Here is a 23485-nt window from a genome sequence, read left to right on the forward strand (position 1 = left end):
GTGAAATATTATTTTAGTTAGTAGGAAGTTTCCACTACATAACCCACACTAGATCTCCGTCAATCAGACTCAACGTGAATAACTCTCAACCGTCCGATCAATTCTTTAATCACTTACGTGTCAATCACCCGTGCAAAGCCACTACTCCATTACTTTCGACCCGACCCGTTTTTCATACAAATAATTAGGTGACCCGAAATCCAATCACTCCAAAAATAGCGACCCCTTTTTCACTCTCTCTCTCATCAAAACTCCAAAAAGCAGCTCTGTGTGGTTCTCTCACTTTCTCTCTCTATCGTTGTATCGTTTGGCGTCTCATCCGTTTAGCGATTTTGCCCTTCTTTCTCTTCTTCTATTGATCCAGTTCATCACTGTAAGTCGATAATCAAACTCTAGTTTTTTGTACCTTTTTTGGGATTTTTTAATCAGATCTCTAATTGTTTTTTAGTCGATTTGTGTTTGTGATTTTGTTTTTTGGGGTTTTGGAGATATGGGTTTTTGATTTTGAATTATGGGTTGGTGTAAAGCTGGAATCTTTTTTGATTTTGAGGGGAAAAAGTGATTTTTTTTATGGGTTGGTGTGTTTGCATTGGATCGATGGGTTTGATTGATTAGAGAAATGAAGGAAATTGAAAAAAGTTTTATTTTTTTGTGGGTATTAGAGTTTGACTTTGTTGGTAGTTGTTTTTAGTTTTGACTTTGATATATGTGTATTATTTTTCTATATGGTTCTTTATGGATTTGGTAGAGGTGTTTGTATGTGAGGTGAATTTTTGTTTTGACTGACTTGAGGAATTAGTTTGCGAGTGAAGGGGTTGTGTGATTTGACTGGTTTTGTTTAGAATTAATTTATTGCGTTTTGAAGGTAACCATGAGTGACCAAGGAGAAAAGACATGTCCTCTCTGTGCTGAAGAGATGGATATGACAGATCAGCAGTTGAGGCCTTGCAAGTGTGGCTATCAGGTTTGTAAATCTTCAAGTTCTAGAATAATATTCTTATGATGTTGACTATGTTTTGCATGAGTAATTTGAAACCATGTTGTTTTTGTGAAACTGGGTCATTAGAAGACTAGTCATTGTTATTGGCATGTTGTTTCTATCAAGACATGCTTATTAGGGTTGAAGTGGAGTTGCTTTGCTGGTATTCTGGTGATAGCTCTTTATTATTAGACATCTAATTTTGTCTTGAAAGTGATAGGAGAGTGGAAATGTGTATAGACCTTAAGCGTATATTGCACTGTGCAGTTATTAATGGAACTGCAAAATTAAGAAAATTATTTGTGTAATCTAAGAAGAAAAACTGTAAATACAAATCACAATTATATGGAGAAAAGAATTGGAAAAGAACTACCATAGCAGCAGTAGTTTTGGTTAATGCAACTTCCTTTTAGTGCCTGCGCTGAAGTGTCCTCTAGGCAAGTTGAAATAACCTCTTTTGCACCTAGCTTCAGAACTTAAGTGCATCTCAAACGAGTCTATGATAACAACTCTATCTGTAATTTTCGAAACATTTTTGTGAAATTGTCTTAATGGTTATTGGAACTCAGCCTTTTAATGTTGCTTCTGAAAAAGTTCTTTTATGCAATCCTGGCTTTCTTTAATGAGGAATTGTATAAATCAACCTTGGGAGCTACCTTGGAGGGGTTTGAGAGGTGGGGGTGAAAAATGGATTAATCATGCAACAGGTTTCTACTGTGCATAAGCTCTGCTAAGCTGATATTTTCATCTCTAGAGTACTTATGCGTGTGAGTTTCATAATCATTTATCTCTTTTAGGTTTGTAATCCACGTGCTTTAGGTGGAAATTGTTGTGCATATCCACTCTGAATTGGGCAAGAGAGGTTGCGAGAGGGGGGAATTAGTGCCTGATAGAGTACTTGCTTGTCCTTATTTGAACTCCATTATGCATTTAATTTCCGAATACCTACTTAGATGTTCCTATTGGATATGTTTTTTTTGGTAGTTTTTCTATGTAGAAATATCCAATTTTTCAGTTTTCGTTTCCTTTTATCTTGGGAGCCTAAATAAACGATAAGAATGCCTACAGCCCTCCTGCCAAGTTGGTTGGGTTTAATGTTTCCTTTTCATGGTAAGTTTTGGATTAATTACATAAAAGAACCTTGTCTATGTAAAAATTTAAACAAACCATGAAGCTAACTGTTGTTTGACACAATTTCTTCTTATTTTAACCAAAAAAGGGCATCTTTCCCTATTTATGAATAATTTAATGGTAAGCTTACCATTTTACCTTTAATGTGATATCTATTGTCACAAATGTTTATGGTTTGATTTGGACCACAAGTTTCAAAAGTCTTTTTTTTCTTTCTTAAATTTCATACTCAATCAAACAATCACATAAATTGTGATAGAGGGAATAGTAGCTTATAAGAATGTGATAGTCTAGACAAAAGGAAGCTATACAATATACGAAGACCTATGAATAAGAGAAAATTCATATCTGACTATAACTTGTAAAACAAATTGTGTATCGCTATATAACATAAAGGTTATCAACAGACAAAATATAGATGTTTAGGTCTTTAGGAATAACTAGTGCCTAGGGGTGTCGAAGAGAAGTTGGAAACCTGTAATAGTTTCTTGGGAACCATAGTATAAACATCAATGAGGTTGCATCCAAGGGCGTGGGTGGTAGTCAATAAAATTGGAATCAAGACCATGGTAGAGCTAGGTATTCAGCAAAAAAGATTAGAGGATTTCTGTCGGTTTGCCTAAACCTTTAGGTTAAGTTACTAGGTTGTACCTGTACTAATGGGAGGATGCAAATATTCAATCCGATAGTCTGCAAGCTAGTCAGGTACCACCTTTATTTTTTAAAACCTACAATGCATTTGTTTTTTGCTTGGTCATAAAGAACACAAATTTTGTGCAGGGATTGGTGGATACTTTTGATAACTTCAATCTTGCTGGTTGAATAGATTAGAAACTCAGTTTTTTTGGGGAAAATATCACATAACATTTCGTTTGTCTGATGGAATTTGGACCAACACCATCTTATATTTGGCTCATCCATTTAATTTTACCCCAGGAGAAAAAGACTCTCATCCATTAACATTTGGGAAATCTGCACCACTATGCATATCTAGGCTACTTATTCACTTGTTAGAAGTATGACTCATTGTTTAGTCTCTTAGATCACTGAGATAAACTTGCAGCTATTGTGCCCTACGATGGTGTATGTTGCCACCAGTTGTGTAACAGACATTTGGATATCCCTTTAAAGGTTAAGCTAGGACGACATTTCTTCTCTATGCCAATGCTTCTGAGAGTTATAGGCTTGCTTATAGTTGATGCACATATGATGTATTGTAACCTGGTACTGTTTGTATTTTCTTCGGCAGTGATGTAGAACTCTTTGTTTTTGGTGCAGAGAGTTGTAAGCTGAAGCTATATCTTAAATGATTCATATATGTTCTTTGTAGTATCAGTTTATAGTTAAAATTTAAGTTGACTCAATTTTATTTTATTTTATGTGTGTTGAGCCACTCAATTAATGCCTGATAAGAGCAAGATAGCCACTCAATTAATTCCCCTAATTGCTGGTCATTCAACACAATTATGAGATTGTAATAGCAGTCTCTTTTTCGTTTTTTGATAACTAGATTGTTACAACGGTCTCCTTTTCTTTTGATAACCAGATTGTAACAACAGTCTCTTCATTTGTTCACCATCTCAAATTACTCAAACTTAGTGTTTGTGAAGATTATCTTGGATTTGCCGAGCATAATAATGATAGGAAATTGAAGATGCTTAGCACCATTATCATGATACATTTTATTATTTGTTACGTTAGATTATTCATAGTTTCCTTGTATTCTTCATGTTCCAAGAGAAATAAAGAGAAGTATTGTTAATGCATTGAATTTTGAATGAACAACATAGTTTTGAAGGGTATAAATGCCGTTCAACATTACAGGGTTAATATTGTCTGTCAACAATTTTGTTTAGAGCTTCTGACTTTTATATTAGTTTAAAATTGATTTGTGTTCATTTTTGGAACCCCTTTCACTGTAGGTATGCGTATGGTGTTGGCATCACATAATGGAAATGGCTGAGAAGGATGAGACAGAAGGGCGGTGTCCTGCTTGCCGCAGTCCATATAATAAGGAAAAGATTGTTGGCACGGCAGCAAATTGTGAAAAGTAAAATATGAATTAATATCCTTGTTCTCACGGACAAACTCCATTAACAGATTAGTAGGACCTATGTTTTCTGCATTCTTCATAGGTTTTTTGTCATCTAACAGGATGGTGAGCTCGGAGAAGAAATTGACATCTCGAAAGGGTAAAAGTAAAACAGCTGATTCGAGAAAGCAACTTAGCAGTGTGCGTGTTGTTCAAAGGAATCTTGTCTATATTGTTGGTTTGCCTCTCAGTTTAGCTGATGAAGATGTATGTACACTTCAATTTTGGAATCTTTAACACCTCCCTTTAAGATATTCTTTGTTTCAGTTCATTTTAAACTTTTAACTTGGGGATGTCCTAGTCCTAGATGCTTGACACTTCTTTATTTATAGAATATTATCTAACAAACTGAACAAATTTATCCCCATTAAAGCAGCTTCTGCAGCGGAAAGAATATTTCGCTCAGTATGGGAAGGTTCTGAAGGTGTCTATGTCTCGAACAGCTGCTGGTGCCATTCAACAGTTCACAAATAATACATGCAGTGTGTAAGTATGCTTCTTGATTTAAATTCGCACTGGCTCTGAAGATGCTTCATGTAAAGCAGTAATATTAAGATGCTGTTAAAGTGCCATAGGAAAGATTAGTCAAGGCTTTCTAAGCCTCACAAACAAGCATTAATGGATGCATAGAGTTGTTTTTGTTCCAAAACACGTCTCTCAATTCTAGAAAAGCCTTTTCTACATCATAGGGTTATATATGAAGATGCTCTTAACATGCTGTCCAAAAGAATTTTGCGAGGCTCATTTCACAAAAATAACTAAGCAATCTATACCCTGAGTTGTGTTCTTTTACCAAAAAAAGATGAAAGTGTTGAGTTATCTGTGTTCAAAACCTGTTCCTAATCCTGGAAAACCCTTTCTACATCATTTTATGTGATTTCTTATGTTTAAATTTTGTGTCCAATCATACGTCATGTTTATGACTACATTGATATTCATGTGTTTACCTTTGGGCTCAGCCATGTAAGTTAATATACACAACTCTCTTCTGCTTCATAGGATTTTTGGCAAGTATTTTAGTGGTACAGTCTTGAAGAGTGTACTTCTCCTTTCCTGGTGTTTCGAAGGGATAAATAAGAAGATAATTTTGATTACCTTTTTTTTTAAAAAAGAAAATTGTTGTGTATGAGCCTTCGGTTTACCCAATGTCCACTTCATTGGATCCTCTTGTTTCTTGGTACTGTGCCAGTCTGCTGGCAATTCCCCAATTCAGCAAAGAATACAATACAACCAGCCCCTCCCCATACTGTCCTTTTTGATACTTGTACTTCGAAGTTCTTATTTCTCTCATCTGAGAAAGCTTGCAATAAGACATGTTTCAAGCAGTTTCCCATGGAAATATTCAACAATTTTTTTTCAGGATTTGCCTTTTTATGACTATTGGACTTCATGATGTTTATTAGGACATTTAGCTAGCGTTTGACCATAGATTCCCAAATATTTTTAGGAAACCAGATTTGAGTGAAGTTTGGATTGAAGATTCAGAATGTGTTTGGCTATAGTTTTTGGAAACATATTTCACTTTTTTTTTTAATAACATAAACCTGACTTATACCCAAAAGTTTTGAAAAACTAGCAAAGATACCCATAAGCTTGGCACAAAATTATCATTTTTACAATGAACTTAGATAATACATTATCCTAAAATATAACACGATATTTTATTAAAAACTACTAATAACACGAATCACTGGGTATGTTGTATACTAATAACACAAGTAACTACTACAATTCGTCAAATTATAATTAGTTATAATTCGTCAAATTACAATTAGTTATGAAGATTCATTAGTGAAAAAATAAATAGTAACGACGGCACTAACTAGCTATGCTTTACTATAATCTTCCCACATTCTACGAACAATCTCTTCACAACGTGCATGCATGCATTTCCTGATCAGATGACCAAAAAAAGGGTAGATTGGAATTAGTTGGGGTTATTAATAGATGGGATTTTTTATAAAATATATAAGTTTGGGGTAAGTTTTAAAATTTAAAAAGATTTTGCCAAAAAATTGGCCCAAAAAACAATTTTTGAGTAGATTTTGGAATTTGGTTTTTAAAATTCACAAAAAGTAGACAAATTCTATGGGCCAACCGGGTCCTTAAAATCCTCAAAAAAGTGTTCTTTTCTTTACATTCAAAAGAAAATCAGTTAGCTATTAAATTTATAAACAAAAGGTCAGTTATCTATTTAGCTATCTTTTTTCACTTTTCTGTTGGGTACAGATATATTACCTATTCAAAGGAGGAGGAAGCAGTCCGTTGTATTCAGGCCGTACATGGATTTAATTTGGACGGTCGACCTCTAAGGTGTGTGCCTCATCTTTAATGATATGCAGCGCGGGCTGTTATTTTTTAGTAATCATTTTTACTTTATTGCTGGCAGAGCGTGCTTTGGAACAACAAAATACTGTCATGCTTGGTTGAGGAGTGTGGTATGATTTCTCAATTACTTAGATTTCCATCAGAACATTGATTAGGGGCCATCTTTTGTTTTTATCTGGAACCACAATAGATTTAATGTCTCTAAAGGAAGAGTTGCCTTTTGGTCCAGCCCTGCACCAATCCTGATTGTTTATACTTGCACGAGATTGGATCGCAAGAAGATAGCTTTACTAAGGATGAAGTAATATCGGCTTACACAAGGTACCGGGATTTATTTAGTTGGTGGTTTTGTTGTTATTGTGGTATTTAAGACTTAAGAGCATAGTTTATGGAACCCGTCTCATTAAAATGTTCTAGAATTTTCATCATTGGAATATCAAGTCCTTAAAGTTTAGGAGTATGACTGAGGAAATAGCAACCATACTTTTGCATCTACTTTGTCCCAATTTTATTTTTGTAAAAACAATAGGTGGTTAGTAAGTAAGTCAATGCTACTTTTAAAAAATTAAGTAAACAGGTGCATTTCCAGGCTGTTGCAGGATATGCTTCAACTCTTACTCTGTACACTGATCAGTTGAAAGCAGTTTTTTTCAGTGGTCTTGTAATATGTTACTGTAGTATATAGTTGTGTCTGGACCAGTGGGACAACCTTGTGTTGTCACTCTCTGTGTTATCTGTTCGTTGTATATGGACATTCATTGGATAAATAATTAACTTACATAGTTATTTTAAAGGAGTAGGGTTCAACAAATTACTGGTGCCATTACTAGTATGCAACGGAGATCAGGGAATGTTTTACCACCAGCGGCAGACGATTACTGCAATAACAGCTCTGTTTCTGCAGGAAAACCTTTTAGTAAAACTGCTACAAATGTAAGATTTTCTCTTGTTTGATTTTTTTGTTTTTTTCCATGTCTTTTTCATTTTCCCCTTTCGCACTTCCTACCGTTTTGGGAAGGAGGGAATGAAAAATCTCTATTTGGAGGTCGAATGGGAAAGTCAGCATCTCAAGAGAGGGATATGAAGCTCTATTCTTATGATCGACCTCTCGACATTTCCTTACTTATGATTACATTATCGAGATTTTAGGTAGAAAATTGCTGAAGTCTTAAATTTTTAATTCTCACTGGAATTGATACCAGAAGTGTGCCCGTCTTGCATACTGAATATCTGAAATTTTTAATCTTGTCATATGCCTTGCAGAATTCAGCAACCAATGCGAGAGGCTCTCCACCAAATAGCAGCCCTGGTAGATCAGCTGCTCTTCCTGCTGGCGCTTTGTGGTATGCAATTAGAAGACTCACTGTTCTCAGTTATATATGGTTCATAAAATTTCACAATACAATATATTTTTTTATTTTTTATAGGGGGACGCGTGCATTAAATAACCACCTGCCACCTGCCAGTGCACCAAGTTCTAATGGACTGCCGCCTGCCAGCGCACCAAATTCTAATGGACTGCCGCCTGCCAGCGCACCAAGTTCTAATGGACTGCCGCCTGCCAGTGCACCAAGTTCTAATGGACTGCCGCCTGCCAGTGCACCAAGTTCTAATGGACTGCCGCCTGCCAGTGCACCAAGTTCTAATGGACTGCCGCCTGCCAGTGCACCAAGTTCTAATGGACTGCCGCCTGCCAGTGCACCAAGTTCTAATGGACTGCCGCCTGCCAGTGCACCAAGTTCTAGTGGACCTTTTAAACAGAAGGCTGAAATATGTAGCCCACTTACATGCTCCACAGTTGTTGCCAATAATAGTCAGGTCTTGTCATTGCCTGCCGAAGCAGGAAAGAAAGCTATTCATAGCAAAGAAAGTGGCATTAGTCAAGAGAAACGTAAAATAGACATGTTAGAACCTGTTAAACAGTCTGTAGGAGCAGATGATGCAGCCTATAGTTCTGAAAAAACCGATATAGCCATACGTCCTGCTTCTTCATTTATGAACAGTCAGTTTGATATCACCCCGTCTTTGAAGGACACAGATATACATTTGATCACATCATCCAGTGCTACAAATACCTTTGATCTTCCTTTGATGTCCAATGTACCTAGTTTACCAAAAGATCCCTATGATGCCACAGATGTTGAGGAGAATGTATGCTCAGATTTTTCATCATTTAGCATTGATAAACAACAAAAGTCACATGCTACCTATGAGAAATCAAGGGAGCTGTCGCCTTCTCAGACGAATGGGAAATCTGTGATTTCTGCAGATGATGTTATTATCTCAAGACAAACGTCTGATTTGAGACTGGAAACACAGGATCAAGGAATACAAGACACAGCTCCTGAAATGGAGGATGATTTGCTATCTTTCAATGCACAGAGACATAGGGACCCTGAAGTAATTTTAGAGAAAAGCCACTCATCAAGTCCTTCCATCTCTTTACACTCTTCAGGGCAGCTTAAGGGTTATTCTTCGCAGTTTGCCAATGGGGTTGGACCTATTAGAGCCAACATGCAAACTTTTGATCAGAGAGTTGATTCAGTATTACAGCCTTCTAGTATTGGAGAACTTCGTAATGGATACCCTGAAAATCCATTCAGTTGTGCGGGTAAATATTTGGGAAGCACTGATGACACTTATTATTTGTCTAATGAAAGTAAGAGGATGCACTTGAATAGGTTTGAAGGTGAAACTGCTACTGCAGATCATAGTACTAATGCAGATAGGGGAGAGAACAATATAATATCTAATATTTTGTCTATGGATTTCGACCCATGGAATGAGTCATTAGCCTCTCAGAACTTGGTTAAGTTGTTGGGAGAAACTGATAACCAACAAGGGTCTAGAGTATCAAACTCAAGAAAAGTACAGAGCAGCAATCAGTCAAGGTTCTCTTTTGCAAGGGAGGAAGAACCCATGAATGCATCTACTGATTCTCGTCCATCTTTAAGTTACATTGACAGAAGTTATAGTCATCGCCCTCTTGATCAAGATTTTCAAAATAGCAGAAGTTATCAGCTTGATGGTTTTGGTACTCGCAATGGTTTCTCACTATTTAATAATCAGGAATCTAATGGTTTTGCCAACAATTATTCTCACCTCTCCTCTAATAAGCAATCAGGTTAGTGTATCACTTGTTCTTTTTAATTCTATCCCCTTATCTATCTGTTCCTTTTAGTGTTTAAGATTTAGTTTGAGTGCAATTATCCACAAGGAACAGAAGGTTTGAAGTGCCTAACTTACTCATTTTCTGGTTATTTCTCCAGTGTCGAGATCTCAGATGACTGCGCCTCCAGGGTTTTCAGCACCAAATAGGGCCCCACCCCCAGGCTTTGCATATGAGAAAATGGAACATAATTTTGCTTCTCTCTCTGGTCAGTAATTTTGAACTGTTGGTTGGTTTCTCTACATTATTGGACGTAATCTTGGATGTGTCTCAAATCAGTTATTTTGCAGGTACCCACATGCTTGATACCACCTCCTTACTGCGCAATGAATATCCATCAATTGGCAATGTCAACAATGGGGACATTGAGTTTATGGATCCTGCAATCTTGGCAGTTGGTAAAGGCAGGGTTCAAAATGGCCTTAATGGCTCTAGTCTAGACATGTCTCCAAGTTTTCCTCCACAGCCAAGTGGTTTTGAAAATGAGGCAAGACTTCAGTTTCTCATGCAAAGATCTCTCTCTCTGCATCAGAATCAGAGATACACTGATAATAGGGATACCTTTTTCAATGATGCTTATGGAATTTCTTCGAGGGTTGTGGAGCAAACTCTGGCCAACAATCTTTCCCCATTTTCACAACTGAATCTTCCCCAGGGTAGGAACTCTGTGATGTCAAATGGCCAGTGGGATGGCTGGAATGGTGGGGTCCCAAGCGGAAATGACATGGGCATGGCTGAACTCCTCCGAAATGAAAGGCTGGGCTATAACAAGCTCTTTAATGGATATGAGGAACCAAAGTTCCGCATGTCCAATTCAGGCGAACTGTATAACAGAACATTCGGGATATAGATGTGCGTCTGGGATTTGTTCAGCTTGTTGAGCACAGTTGTGGGAGAAACAATGAATTAGAAAAATCATGTGTGACCTAGCAGACGTGCTTGAGATGATCAAAGATACAATGATGCTCAAATTGTGGTAATAACTCAAGGATAGCTGTGAGGGAATATGATCGATTTGCCTTTCTAGAAGGAAGCTTGATCATGACTGTCTGAATACTGCTTTCTGATTGGTGAAGGATGAAATCCTCGAAAACAGGATGTCCATAAACCAACAGGTTAGTGGTTTTCAACCAACTTCTCAATAGTATGCTTATCTGGAGGTTTATATTTATATCGTAGCACAGGTAAACTCACAAAATAAAAGTTTCTTCTTTATCACATCGGAGACGAACATGGAGAAAACAATCAGTTAATGGAGTATTTGATTAAGAAGAAACCTTTCACAAATTTTACTACTAATAGCTTATATAAGCTAAATGATGCAACTAGCTTACTTTTAATTTAAGATACGCGTGGAAACATTGTCTGAAAACTATTGTTCCTGGTCTTTCCTTCAGCCCTTCCTGAAAACTATTGTTTTCCAAGTTTTGTGATTCCTGTTTGACTATCTTTTAGTTTGCACTAATGCCTGCTTGTTTATGACGACAATTCCAGGTGAAAGCTGCTGAGTTTTTCGGGGCTCTACAGTTGTTTAGACAGGAAACCTTACATGATTTCGTTGGCAGGCGACGTGGGAGTGGAGAATCAGGTTATCACACACATGACTTGGAGGCGTTGAGACACACAGCTCGTTTTTCTGAGCTTGCCTGCAATAATGCAAATAGTAAAAGCTGATAGAAGTTATAGAAATATATATCTGTTTATACCGAACTTCTCCTAATTATTTTTGGAAAAAATGAAATTGTTGCGTTAGCGGTGAAACATCATGGACAAGATTAGTTGTGTTGTGTGGAGCCTGATATCTTGTTTCTTGACAAAACTGGGTGCTATGAAACTATGGTGTGCTTTTTCCGATTACGTGCAAGTAGAGCCGTCAAAATGGGCTCGACCCTTCTAAATACATTAGAACACTAAGTTAAAAGAAAGACTATTTAAATGCTTTAATTTTCAATCATCTTGCTAATCAGTTTCCTAGATAGTAATAGCGCTAAGTTAATTTGAGTTAAATCAATATCCTATTCAAATAATACTAATTAATTTGCATACCTTTACATTGTAAGTTGTAACATACATATTTCTAATTGACAAAAGTAAGTTGAATCAATATGGTTAATTATTCTATTTGCAATTACGTTAATATATTTTCGATTTCCAATAACTTCAATGTCAATTCGATTTATATTCCTATTTGTATAGGACTTAGAAGAATTCTCCAAACCTGGTCTCTTTTCTTGAAGTTGATAATTCCTCCTTTTTTTGAAAACTTTGATAGCTTCAAATTAAAGATGTTCTAGACAAATAGTTCATTCATCTTTTAGTTTTATTTTTCTTCTTTTAGACATGTTTTTATTTTATTTTATTTTGAGAAATTGTATGTGATAATTAAATTTTATTCTTTTCTTTATTCGTTTATTAAAAATTATGCGCACGCTACTAATAATACATGAAAATTTTATCCTTTTATCTTTGTGGGCCAAAGATATTTGTTCTTCCAATGAGAAAAAACATAAAATAAAAGTAGTCTATTTTGTAGCTTAAAATGTGGAAACTATTAAAAAACAGTGGAATCATGGAAAACAGATGGCTTTACTATTAACAAATAGTAGATGTCTTCATCTTCACTTATTCTTCTGGACAACTTTTTGGTCTCCTTAAAGGCCATCCCTTCAAAATCCTACTTAGTCCAACACCCCAACACCCCCTCTTAATTTAGGATTAATAAGTGATAATATTAGTTAGTCTTTTTTTTTATGTTTAAGATGTTAATTTGATTTGCATAATCTACAAGTAAAGTAAGTAAAAGATGTATATAATATTAGATTGCAAGAGAAGTAAATAAGTGATATAGATAGTAAGGGTTCATATAGTCAATTTTTCATTTGCTTAGGATTGGGGGTGGGGGTATAGTATTTGTTGTTAGTTGCTAATTTTATATTAGTGATAGCTAAAAATGATAAGACTACATATATATAACATAAATGGGAGGGAGTACAAATACAACACAAGAAGATGGAAAGCATACAATAGTTTGATTTCAACTTAAAAAAGTGTCAAAAACATATATAAATTATCTTAGTCTTTTGAGTTTCATATCTGAACTATTGAGAGTATGAGTTTTCTACCTTAACTATCACCCAATAGTAAGCATAATACATGACTAATTTCAGATGATGCGTGCACACTCTCTCTTTTGTTTCATAATTATGTCACGTGGAATAATAATTTCACTATGGTAAATCTTAGTGAATTTGTACTAGGTTAAAAGTTAAGATTAAATGTTAAAACTATCATGCATACAAATAAATTTATTCCAACTGCAACATCCACCATCTTATTCTCCACTTTCTTAGTTGTGGTCTCGTTTCTATCGTGGCATCAATACCTTCAATTTGAAATGGCAGAGTTTAAGATTTTAAAGAAGTCAATAAAAATATTGTACCAACAAATAGAATCTTTGTATATGTCAGGTCAATGAAGATTTTATGAACAAACGCAACGCTAACCGTTCAGATATAAAACTATTTAAACTAAATGACCAAATTTGGAGTACAAAGGGGACTATTCTCCCATCCCCCTCCACACACCTCAACAATGGGGTTGTCTAATTTAGTGCCACAAATTTTAATATTAATCTATTACAGGTAGAAGAAAAATATCTACAATGTAAGGCCCACACCAAAAACATAAAACCCCCTAGCTTTAGCAATACAAAATCTGACCCAAATCCAACAAAAAGTGAGTAAAAGGACCCATGGATATGAGCAATTAAAATCCACCAAACTTATGGACCTACCATGTGTATGAAAAGCCATATATAGGTCATAGGTCTTTGTCCTCCTACTATTAATTCAATCATCATAGGTGTGTAGCAAAAAAAAAGGTCTATGTTTGAGGAATATAACATAGGACAAAAGAACTTCTCAAACCTAAGTGGAGTAAATTAAGAAATTGAAAAATAACATAAAGGAAAGGTAAAAGGAAAGAGCAATTGATAATGTGAGAATAGTAACCAACAAGAGTCGTAGTGGAGTGGTAAGCACTTCTTCATTCTTAACCAGATGTCTCGAGTTTGAATTCCTCTGAATACGGAGTCACCTTTGTTAGGGATAGTTTCACCCCAATGTAGGACTTCTCGATGCAAATACAGATTTAATCAAACTCTAATGTGAGTACCGAACACCGAATGAAAAAAAGGAAGATTATGTGAGAATAGTGTAAAGTACATATGCATTGCATTTCACATGTAAAGTTGAGAAATAACCAAATTTATATGGTACATGCTAGGAGGATCTTTTCACTTTGAACCACTTGTAATGTACTTGCTACTAATATTTATTTGCTCCTTTAATTCAAATCATACACTATTTGTCATGCTGAAAAAGTTATTCATACCCACTATTTTACGCTAAATCAATGAATACATGAAAGACGTTGATGATAACAAGTAAATCTTAGAAAATAAAGGCATAAATACCTTTGAACTATGATTGTTTTTATGTGTTATCGGTTCGTGGAGATTGAAAACTACAACTTTTTTTATTAAAAAAGAATAGAGATAAAATCTACATCGTATATCTAACCAGCCTACTCAAATCCACAAGAGTTTTTTTTTTTTTTGGTTAAAGATTGAAGGAGTTGTTGATATATGTATGATGGTGGGGGGAGGTTGTTAAAGGAAAGAGAATTATTCATTGTATTTCGAAACTTGCACTACTGACATTAAGAGATTTCTCGATTAAAGAAGATGAATAAATAAGAACTTATTTTCGAAGACATGAATCAAACATAATAAAATAAAATAATTTAATTTTGAAAACCTAGCTCATAATCGTCGACAACACAAAAAAAAATAAAGTATACATAGAGGAGAAAAGAATTAAAATTTAAGTTGAAGATAAACATACTATTTATTTTCTACCATTTAAGGCCTCGTTTATCAAAATATTTTATTTCAAATTATAATTTAAAATATTATTTTTAAAAATAATTTCTTTAAAATGTCAAGAGGGGCTATAATAAAGAAGTTAAAAGAAATAAGAAGACAAGAATTGAGATAAGGGAAAAGGCAGATTTATTATGTCCCCTTCAATCATTTGTATTGTATTTAATTTTATGATAAATATACGTGGCATCTCCCTCTCCAATTCTTTTTCTTTTTCCATCTTTTTCTTTTTTTCAGAAATTAGTTTTGGTTGTTGACAATATACTTTTAAAATGTCCTATCTGATGACATGTACAACTTTTAACCTAGTGTAATTATTTTTTTTGCATGCATATATTATAATAAGCATACAATATGCTTTGGATACCTTACTAAAGAAAAGTACAACACTAAAATAAAATTAGGGTTACAATGAAAATATATATCACATTATATAGTCACAAAATTGCTTGCTAGGTCATAAGGAATTTAACTTTAAACTTGAGTCAAAGGTATATCAGAAATAACGTCTTTATTTTCTTAAAATAGGAGTAAGATTGTGTACATATGACCTTTCTCAAATCTTACGATGCGAGATTACATTGGATATGCTATTATTGTTAGATATATATTCTCCTTTTTATAAGCATGTGTTTGGTACATAAAAAAATATTTTTAATTTTTTTGTGTTTGGTTGGTAAAAAATATATTTTCTCAAGGAAAACAAGTTCCTCAAAAATGAGAAATGACTTTCATTCCTAATAAAAGCAAAGAAAACAAGTTTCGTATATGACATTCTAAGTTTATTGTCTCTTTTTTTCCACACACCCAATACCCCCAACCCCGAACCATCACTCTCTGTCCCATCTCAACATCATAGTCTATTGATAGATTACATATAAATGTTTTTGGATCATATTTTTCGCTTAGTTATTCAACACTTCAAAAAAAGTAAAAAAATCACTTATTATTAAAAAAACATTTTTGATCAAAAACATTTTCTATCATACCAAACACATGACTATGGAACTTAAAGTGTACAGTTTCTAAGAACAGTAAGTTTTAGGTTGAAAACAGGAATGACCAAAATTGTGGTGGAGTGATACATTACTCCATTATTAATCAAATATTTTATGTTCGAGTCTTTTGTAAGTAGTTTTCTCTAGTAGAGAGTATTTTACGTTCTTAAGTGAAATTTTTTGATACAAATTCGAATTAATAAAATAACAAGCGGGGTACTAAATACAAGTGGAAATATTAATAAAAGAAGATACAACCATGTACCCACCAAGCGGTTTATGAGATGGATGGAATCCTCCACCCTTAGGTTTCGAAATAGAGCCCCGGGAATAGAAAAGCTCCTCGTGAGGAGCGCTTCCTCTTAAATAGATACTATACATTACAAATTTGAATTAATCAGATCAGTATATTTGGAATATATATACTAGATAATTATATATAAAAAACATGTGGCATTTGTGTTTGGAAAGATACTAAACATGTCAAGACAATGAAAGTAGTCCCTAGGAATATAGGTTACTGTTATGTTGTCATTTCGTAGACAATTAAAGTAGGTCATATAATGAAGAAAGTGGGACACTTACTTGAGATTTTTCTGAAAAATAAATAAATAATTATGTGCAAAGTATATGCTTTTGGAAAATATTTGGTTGAAGCTAAAAAAAGAAGGAAAAAAGGCAAATATGTCTCCGAACTATCGTAAATGGTATGCAAATACCATCCGTCATACTTTTGGAATTGATGTCCCTGCCGTCCAAAAACTAGAACGTATATACCCTTTATACTAAAGAACATATCCGTGTCATAATCTTATCCACCGAACCGACATTTATTAAATATCGAATCGACGAATAAGATTGTGTCACGTGTCTCTATTTAGTCTTCCGTTAGAGTGAAGAACATATATGCTCTAGTTTTTGGACGGAAGGGGTACCAATATCTCAAAAGTATGACAAATGGTATCTATATACCATTTATGATAGTTCGAGGGTATATTTGTCCTTTTCCCCAAAAAAAAGAAGCTATTTGAAGTTAGAGTTAAAATTTGTGAGTGAATATTTGTTCAAATAATTTTTTTTTGAAATTTAAATTTATATGCAAATATAAACTTTTCTTTTCTCTTTATTTATAATATAATATAATATAATATAAGCAATGAAAAGACTCAACCAAGGAAAAACAGGCTAGAAGCATTTAATGGAAGATTTGAGTGACAACTCTCAATAATTGCCTAAAAAGACAAATACCATGATGTGAAACTAGGAAAAATAATGGTGTGATTGTTCAATGTGAAATAATAATTTTGATAGCCAAAACAATTATATTTCAATTTTTATTTAAGTGTGTGGGGGTGGATTAGGCCCCAGCATGAATGATTGTATTGCTCTGCTCTAGTAATTGTGAAAAAAGTCGTTTGGTTGGCAGACGAAATTATCCGAAGATTATAGTCTTGAGATTATAAGGTGAGAAATCAAGAATTAAACTTGAGGTAAAGTTCATACTTCATAATGTGTTCAGTTTACAATATAAATTATCTTGGGGTGCTCCTTTGTTATTTGTAAAGAAGAAAAACGATACTCCATAAATGATTATAGACAATCGACAATTGAACAAGGTTATAGTTGAGCTTCTTTTGCTCCCAAGATCACAACAATAAGCAAGGAAAAGCACAAAATATGATGGAAATTTGAATCTTCACATTCCAATTCGTACAAGTTGTGACTTAAAATCAACATGTAAATGAATTGATAACAAACAATTCTTACAAATGGAATCAGTTTTGAGTTATATGTAAAATGTATTAATAGTAATGCTAGGGAAAATACATGTTATGGAGGTGGTAATTGTGGCCTGATCTGGTAATAGTATGGAGTTGTATTCATTGATGGTGTCGAATATGAAGCAAAGGAAAGATTGAGAGTGTTTGCGTTGTTGGGACCAGACATTTGAGAGGCCGAAGCAGTGGTAGCCGGAGTTGAGAATCCTGATGATGCTGCAGCAGAGAACATTGACATTGGCGTTGTTCCGACCTGACTATGCATTTGCATTGCCCAGTTTGGGTGTCCGTGGGAGGTACCTACGTCTATTCTCTTCCCGGATACTCTTTCCTGCAAAGTCCATTCAGTTACTTAGCTCGAGCATCGAGTAGCAGATGGTAAGTAACATGTTATAACAAGTTAAACTGACAAAGCACTGTCAGTGTATATAACTTAACCTGTACAGTAAAATGCTTCAGCCACAAGATTAGTACTTCGTATTTTTACCATCCGAAAACAGTCCAGTACTTAGGAAAGGCATATGCACATCTTTTTTTCCCACCCCATCCCCACGAGGATCAATAGTGTTCCGACTCATCCTCCAGTGTAACTTGAACTCTCAACCTACGGGAATTAATACGGGAAACTGCAGAAAACTATAAAAACAGGATGAACATTTTTGTACCTCATAGTTGGGAATTAAATTGGAAAATACTCCATTCCACAAGTGAGCTTGTTCAGATGTCACTGCAGGTAATGCCTTGTAATGTGAACTACCAACTATCGGTGAACCAGATTTGTCCATCTGTGGAATCAAGAAAACACGATGGAAAACCGATTATCATTTCAATCTAAGAGAAAGTCATGTTGCTTCGACTCTTCAAACATGTTAGACGGTCCGTATAACCGTGTTAGATCCTCCAAAGTAGTGTATTTTTAGAGGATCTGACACGGGTGAGGCAACATTTTTGAAGAGCGAGCAACATAGATACAACGAAACAAAAGGGATAATTCATAATTAGAAAGTAGAAGACTATCAAATTCAATCTGTTGCAGCATTTCCATGTAAACTACTCTGTTTTATACCTGTGATTTCGTTGCTTCTTGCATATCATAAGGATGATATTGGAAACTCGAAGACCTTTCAATTTCCTTCGGAGAAGAAGTCGCGATCCCCAAGTTTAGATCAAGATCCTGTTGGCTACCTGCATTATATGCATACTATAAATGAAACAACAACAACATTAAGTGACATTATTAATGAATATAGCAAGCGTTTACAAACGAACCTTCACTCTGAGGGTTAGAGTTTGTTTCCCCTTCATATGTACTTGGCTCGAAATTGGTAACAGCCTCCCTTCCATTACATTTGATCGCGGCCTTATCATACGCCCTAATTTGCATAAAATAAAAAGGGAGATACCGGTTGGTCGATTATTGTTGAGATATTAAGGGTAGTAAATTCATATTACGAAGATAAAATTCATGATTATTAGGACCTTGCAGCTTCTACTTCACTGTCGAATAGCCCAAGATATATATACCTGCAATGTAAGCAGTGGAATCCCCACCATGAATATTATAGTCCCACTGATTTCTTCTTCAAATACGCATTCTTAAGATACATGATACTCGGATCCTCCAAAAATGTTGCCACAACTATATCAGATCCTTCAAACGTAATACACTTTTGGAGGATCCGAAGCAGGTACAATGGCATTTTGGGTGGATACGATCAAAAACATTAACTTGAGACTACTACTACAACGATATCAATGAAAAAACTATCTACTCCGATAAGATTGTTAATGAATAAAGTTTCTACTTCTACAACGACTTCAATGAAGTAAAGTATCTTACTTTTTTCCAAGGAATTGCCCCATCCGAGCCTCCCATCTCCCACATTTATGCAACGTTACTCCTCGATATTTCGAGCTCCCTCTCGAAAAACCAGTACTCTGGCGTCGCAGCACATGCACGAATTCTTCCTTACTCAAGTTCTTCATCTACATTAGTTCACAAACAATACAAAATCCATGTTTAAAAACATTGAGCTTAACATGTTTTAGTACTAACACAAATTTTTAACATTTCTAACCTGCTTCATATCTTCCTCATAATCACTAAGGTTAAAGTTTATATCAGCATCAACACCCCGAAACTTAATTGCAGCTCTATCATACGCTCTGATACCATGAAGAAAAAATCGAAAAATTTCATCAATCCATCTGAAATGATATGACAAACTATCTACATAACAAAAATTATTTAATCATTTACCTAGCAGCTGCATGAGCAGTGTCAAATCCACCTATACACAAACCAACAACAAAAAATCCCAAAACAGAATTAGAATAGGCATAATCAAAACTCCAAAAAATCATAAATCAATTGGATAATAATAAAAATAACAATTACATAGTACATACCCAAATATACTTGTTTTCCACAGTCCCTACACAAAGTAAATTAACCAAATTACTCAAACAATATAACAAAAAAAAAATTTAAAAAAAAAAAAAGTAACACAAACCATATATGTGATTCCCATCTACCAGTTCTTCTATAAAAAGTAACACCTCTGTACTGTGAGCTTCTGGACCTAGGTCCCCTCCTACTTTTTTTAACTGGCTGTTGTTGCTGCTGCTGTTGCTGTTGTAGACGTCCCATTTGCTCCACCTCTCGAAAACTAACAGTATTGGGTGGATCCACAGACGGATCCACCCAATCAGTTGTTCGAGAGGTGTGGGTTCGATTCAACTCAGCATTGTTGTCCACTGGGAACAACTGCTGAGTCACGAACTCGGACCTTGTTATTACATATCCCTCTTCATCATCATTGTTACTACAGCTCCGGCTATTTTCACCTCCACCACCACCACCAACTTTAAGTATGTCGAAATTGAAAGCGAACATATCGCCGCTGCCGGCAGCGGCGCGTGTGGAGCACGTCTCGTCATCTCCGGCACTACTACTAGCCTCTACATTCCTAGCCGATGAATTGGAGCTTCCCGATTCATCGGCTAACGAATGTTTCCCATCATAAATTGCACTTAGATTGAGATCCAACATCATTCCTTTTAACAAATTCAAAATTCTCACTTTTTTTAATTTAACTTTTTTGTTTTTTCTAACTTATATTATATATGTTTCAAACAATTACGAAGAAAAATTGAATCATGAAAAGTCGAGAACACAAATTGAAGAAGCTCAACAAAAACAGAGCAATGAAAGTGAGAAGCTCAACAAAAACAAAGCAATGAAAGTGATTCTTACATATTTTATTTTGTAAATTGAGAAAAATAAATAGAGAGAAATAGAAGAAAGAGTGATTGTTAAGATATATGAAGTGGTGGGTGTATATATATATAGGTGAAAAAATGGAGGAAAAGTGAAGCTATAGAAGAAGAGGAATAATGGTGGACTGTATAAAATGTATAAAATCCATGAAATTTTATTACTCCCTCCGTCCACAATTATTTGTCGGGTAAGGTCATGCACACTTCTCAAGGAAAATTTAATAGAAGGTGTAATTTGACTAATATAACTCTATTATATCAAGAATACCAAAAGTCTACATAACTTTTCAATTGAAATATACTATCATTAAGGGCAGAATTGGAAAAAGGTGATTAATTGTTTAAATTGACAATTAATCTTGGACATCTATTTTTAGTATACTTGCCAAATAATTGTGGACGGAGGGAGTATTATTTTTGTATATATTTGTTGAATTATTTTATTTTTAGAAAGATAAAAGGGCAGATATTATGAATTGTTTAGTGCGAGGTATAATGTATAATAATCTCAGAAATAAAAAGTAGGATTATTTTATCATGCGTTTGATTAAATGTATTAGATAATATTGGAATTATATATGATGAAATAATTTATCTCACAATAATTAATTTTGAGATAACTTATTTCCGACTAAAGGACCGGAGTGTTATATGGAAAGAGTATTTTGTTTGTTTTATTTAAAGAAAGTACAGAGAGAGAAAGAGGAAAGATGGGACGTGTGACTGTGAAGGACATTTGGCTGGTTATTCCTATTTTTGGGAAAAACTAATATTTATTTATTTTATTTTTTATTTTTCTCTCTTCAAAAATGGAAGGGTTGTTGTTGTTGTAGTCGTCTACTCTTTTCGTCTCATTTTATACGAATTAGTTTGACTTGACACGAAATTTAAGAAAGAAATAAAAATTTGTGAAACTTATGATCTGGAATAGGTGATAGAAATGTGTGTAAATATAAATTATTTCATTAAGAGTAAAATAAACATATTAAAAATAGAAATGTGTTTTTTTTTTAAAATTGATTTAAAAGGAAAGTGAGTCATATATAGTGGGATAGAGGGAGTATTATTTTCTTCGTCCATTATAGGGTCGTTTGGTACAAACATTGATAATGCAGGGATTAGAAACACATGAATTAGTAACTGAGGGATTGGTAATGCAGGGATTAGTAGTGCATTGATTATTTTTTGTCAAGTGTTTGGTTCATTACTTTTCACTTAATCTTGTGTTTGATTTAAAACTCTACAAAAAATGTCTTTCCTATTATACCCTTGTGTTATTATGAGATTGCTAATTTCATGTAATTGGGTCAAGGTAGATAACCACCGGACAATATATTTTTTTGTAGGATTTTCTATTCCATTTAACAAGTTAAGTCAAATATGTGTGTATATATATATATAATTGTTATTAATTTTAAGGTGTGATGTACCACTAAGGAGATCATTAATGGTACGGTGTATTTCTAATTTTTGTTGATCAAGTATATCTTAAACTTAACATAGATTTAAGACTAGTTAAATTGTTCAATACCTAAAGCTTGTTTTTTTTTAAAAATAAAATAAAATAGTTCAAGTGGTTAATCGACAAACTATCTTGAATTTTTAAAAAAATGGAGAATTTTTTTTAGTGAAATCATTAAATTACAGAAAACGAATTTGGAGAATTAAAAAAGAACATTTATAACCATTCAATATAAATAAGAAGGAAATTAAATTACAAAAGAAATTTAGGAAAAGGAATAAGGGGATAGTTTAGTCATTTAGGGATCTTATCCAAGGTTTGTTAAACCTTGAATTAGTTATCCCTCCATTTTCTAGGGATAAGATAAGACCACATATGGTGGATAAGCAATCCATAGATTAAATAAAATAAAATAACCAAACAATGTATTAGATGGACTAAATTTTAATCCATAGATTATTTTATCTAATACCGCCTACCAAACAGGTCCTATATGTTATAGTTTGACTGAATATGAAGTTTAAGAAAAAAACTTTTATAATTTGTGGCCTAATCACATTAAGAATTAAATAAATATTTTAAAATTAGATAATTATTAAATATAAAAATATGCCATTTTTCGAGGAATAACTAAAAGAAAGTGTTATATAAATTTAAAAAATAATTCCTTTTCTTATTTCTTTTTAGTAATAATTAATAAATGTTTGAGTCAATTTGCTCACATATTGGTGGGGTAGGGGCATTTGATATGTAAATAGTTTGTCATTAAAATAATACTTAGTTAATAAATATACTCCATATATTTGTATTTTTTAATTAAAAAAGGAAATAGAAAAACGATGAGATAGAAAATTACAAGATATAAAATTGAACTTTACTTAGGTAAATTTTAGATAGTCAATTCACTGAATATATAGTATACATAATTTATGTGTATATTAATTTATATATGTAGTTAAATATTATAATTATTTTTCGTAAACGTTTAAATAGGAAAACTTTTTTCATTCTTTTTATATTTTTGAAATTTAAACATGTGACGACTTCGTGAATAACGATTTTCCTCCGGCCACACCTTTGAGTGCCTTTCTCTTTGAGATTTATACATTTTTAATGCTTGGTTAAAATTTAATTTCATCCTTCTATCATAATAATTTATAATTATCATGGATGAAAAGTGTAATAGTGTAATACATTAAATTATAAAAATAATACATAAAATAAAAAGTTAGCTATTAAATGCAACCCTCTGTCCCATTTCCATATCTTCTTTTGGAAAAATCAAGCAAGGAACCTATGCTATTTAATTAAATAATTACTGCCCTTC

The 23485-nt window shown here is 33.8% G+C and overlaps 2 protein-coding genes across 7 annotated transcripts; one reads left to right on the plus strand and one right to left on the minus strand.

The window, feature by feature from the left end:
* Nucleotides 1-224: 224 nt before the first annotated feature.
* Nucleotides 225-11556, plus strand: LOC102604840 (uncharacterized). 5 transcript variants are annotated; one of them, XM_006366344.2, is made up of 15 exons: nt 225-373; nt 866-964; nt 4033-4160; nt 4265-4409; nt 4576-4688; nt 6432-6515; nt 6592-6640; nt 6760-6851; nt 7325-7463; nt 7794-7873; nt 7958-8236; nt 8270-9654; nt 9800-9907; nt 9990-10814; nt 11194-11556. In XM_006366344.2, the coding sequence occupies exons 2-14, from the start codon at nt 872-874 to the stop codon at nt 10547-10549; spliced, it is 3255 nt and encodes a 1084-aa protein (XP_006366406.1). In that variant the 5' UTR covers nt 225-373; nt 866-871; the 3' UTR covers nt 10550-10814; nt 11194-11556. The 5 variants fall into 5 exon arrangements, with proteins under 5 accessions (XP_006366406.1, XP_006366407.1, XP_006366404.1 ...); XM_006366345.2 differs by having other exon boundaries at nt 7958-9654; XM_006366342.2 differs by having other exon boundaries at nt 7331-7463; nt 7958-9654.
* Nucleotides 11557-17317: 5761 nt separating this feature from the next.
* Nucleotides 17318-20709, minus strand: LOC102606071 (ethylene-responsive transcription factor RAP2-7-like). Of its 2 annotated transcripts, XM_006366347.2 has the most exons (10): nt 19931-20709; nt 19827-19852; nt 19678-19708; nt 19496-19583; nt 19258-19403; nt 18897-18941; nt 18687-18790; nt 18484-18602; nt 18083-18202; nt 17318-17748 (listed from the first exon to the last, which is right to left on the minus strand). In XM_006366347.2, the coding sequence occupies exons 1-10, from the start codon at nt 20470-20472 to the stop codon at nt 17470-17472; spliced, it is 1500 nt and encodes a 499-aa protein (XP_006366409.1). In that variant the 5' UTR covers nt 20473-20709; the 3' UTR covers nt 17318-17469. The 2 variants fall into 2 exon arrangements, with proteins under 2 accessions (XP_006366409.1, XP_006366410.1); XM_006366348.2 differs by lacking the exon at nt 18897-18941 and having other exon boundaries at nt 19931-20708.
* Nucleotides 20710-23485: the final 2776 nt, after the last annotated feature.

The sequence above is a fragment of the Solanum tuberosum genome, unplaced genomic scaffold (assembly GCF_000226075.1).
Source record: "Solanum tuberosum cultivar DM 1-3 516 R44 unplaced genomic scaffold, SolTub_3.0 scf00623, whole genome shotgun sequence".
NCBI lineage: Eukaryota > Viridiplantae > Streptophyta > Magnoliopsida > Solanales > Solanaceae > Solanum > Solanum tuberosum.

Bases quoted from the DNA above. Each gene is read 5' to 3' on its own strand.
- LOC102604840 (XM_006366345.2), top strand. From the start codon at position 872: ATGAGTGACCAAGGAGAAAAGACATGTCCTCTCTGTGCTGAAGAGATG. The intron at 4,689-6,431 runs GTAAGTATGCTT...TGTTGGGTACAG, and splicing joins ACAAATAATACATGCAGTGT to ATATATTACCTATTCAAAGG. The intron at 6,852-7,324 runs GTACCGGGATTT...GTTATTTTAAAG, and splicing joins GTAATATCGGCTTACACAAG to GAGTAGGGTTCAACAAATTA.
- LOC102606071 (XM_006366347.2), bottom strand. From the start codon at position 20,472: ATGATGTTGGATCTCAATCTAAGTGCAATTTATGATGGGAAACATTCG. The intron at 19,584-19,677 runs GTAAATGATTAA...TCATGGTATCAG, and splicing joins ACTGCTCATGCAGCTGCTAG to AGCGTATGATAGAGCTGCAA. The intron at 19,404-19,495 runs GTTAGAAATGTT...GAACTAATGTAG, and splicing joins ATGAGGAAGATATGAAGCAG to ATGAAGAACTTGAGTAAGGA.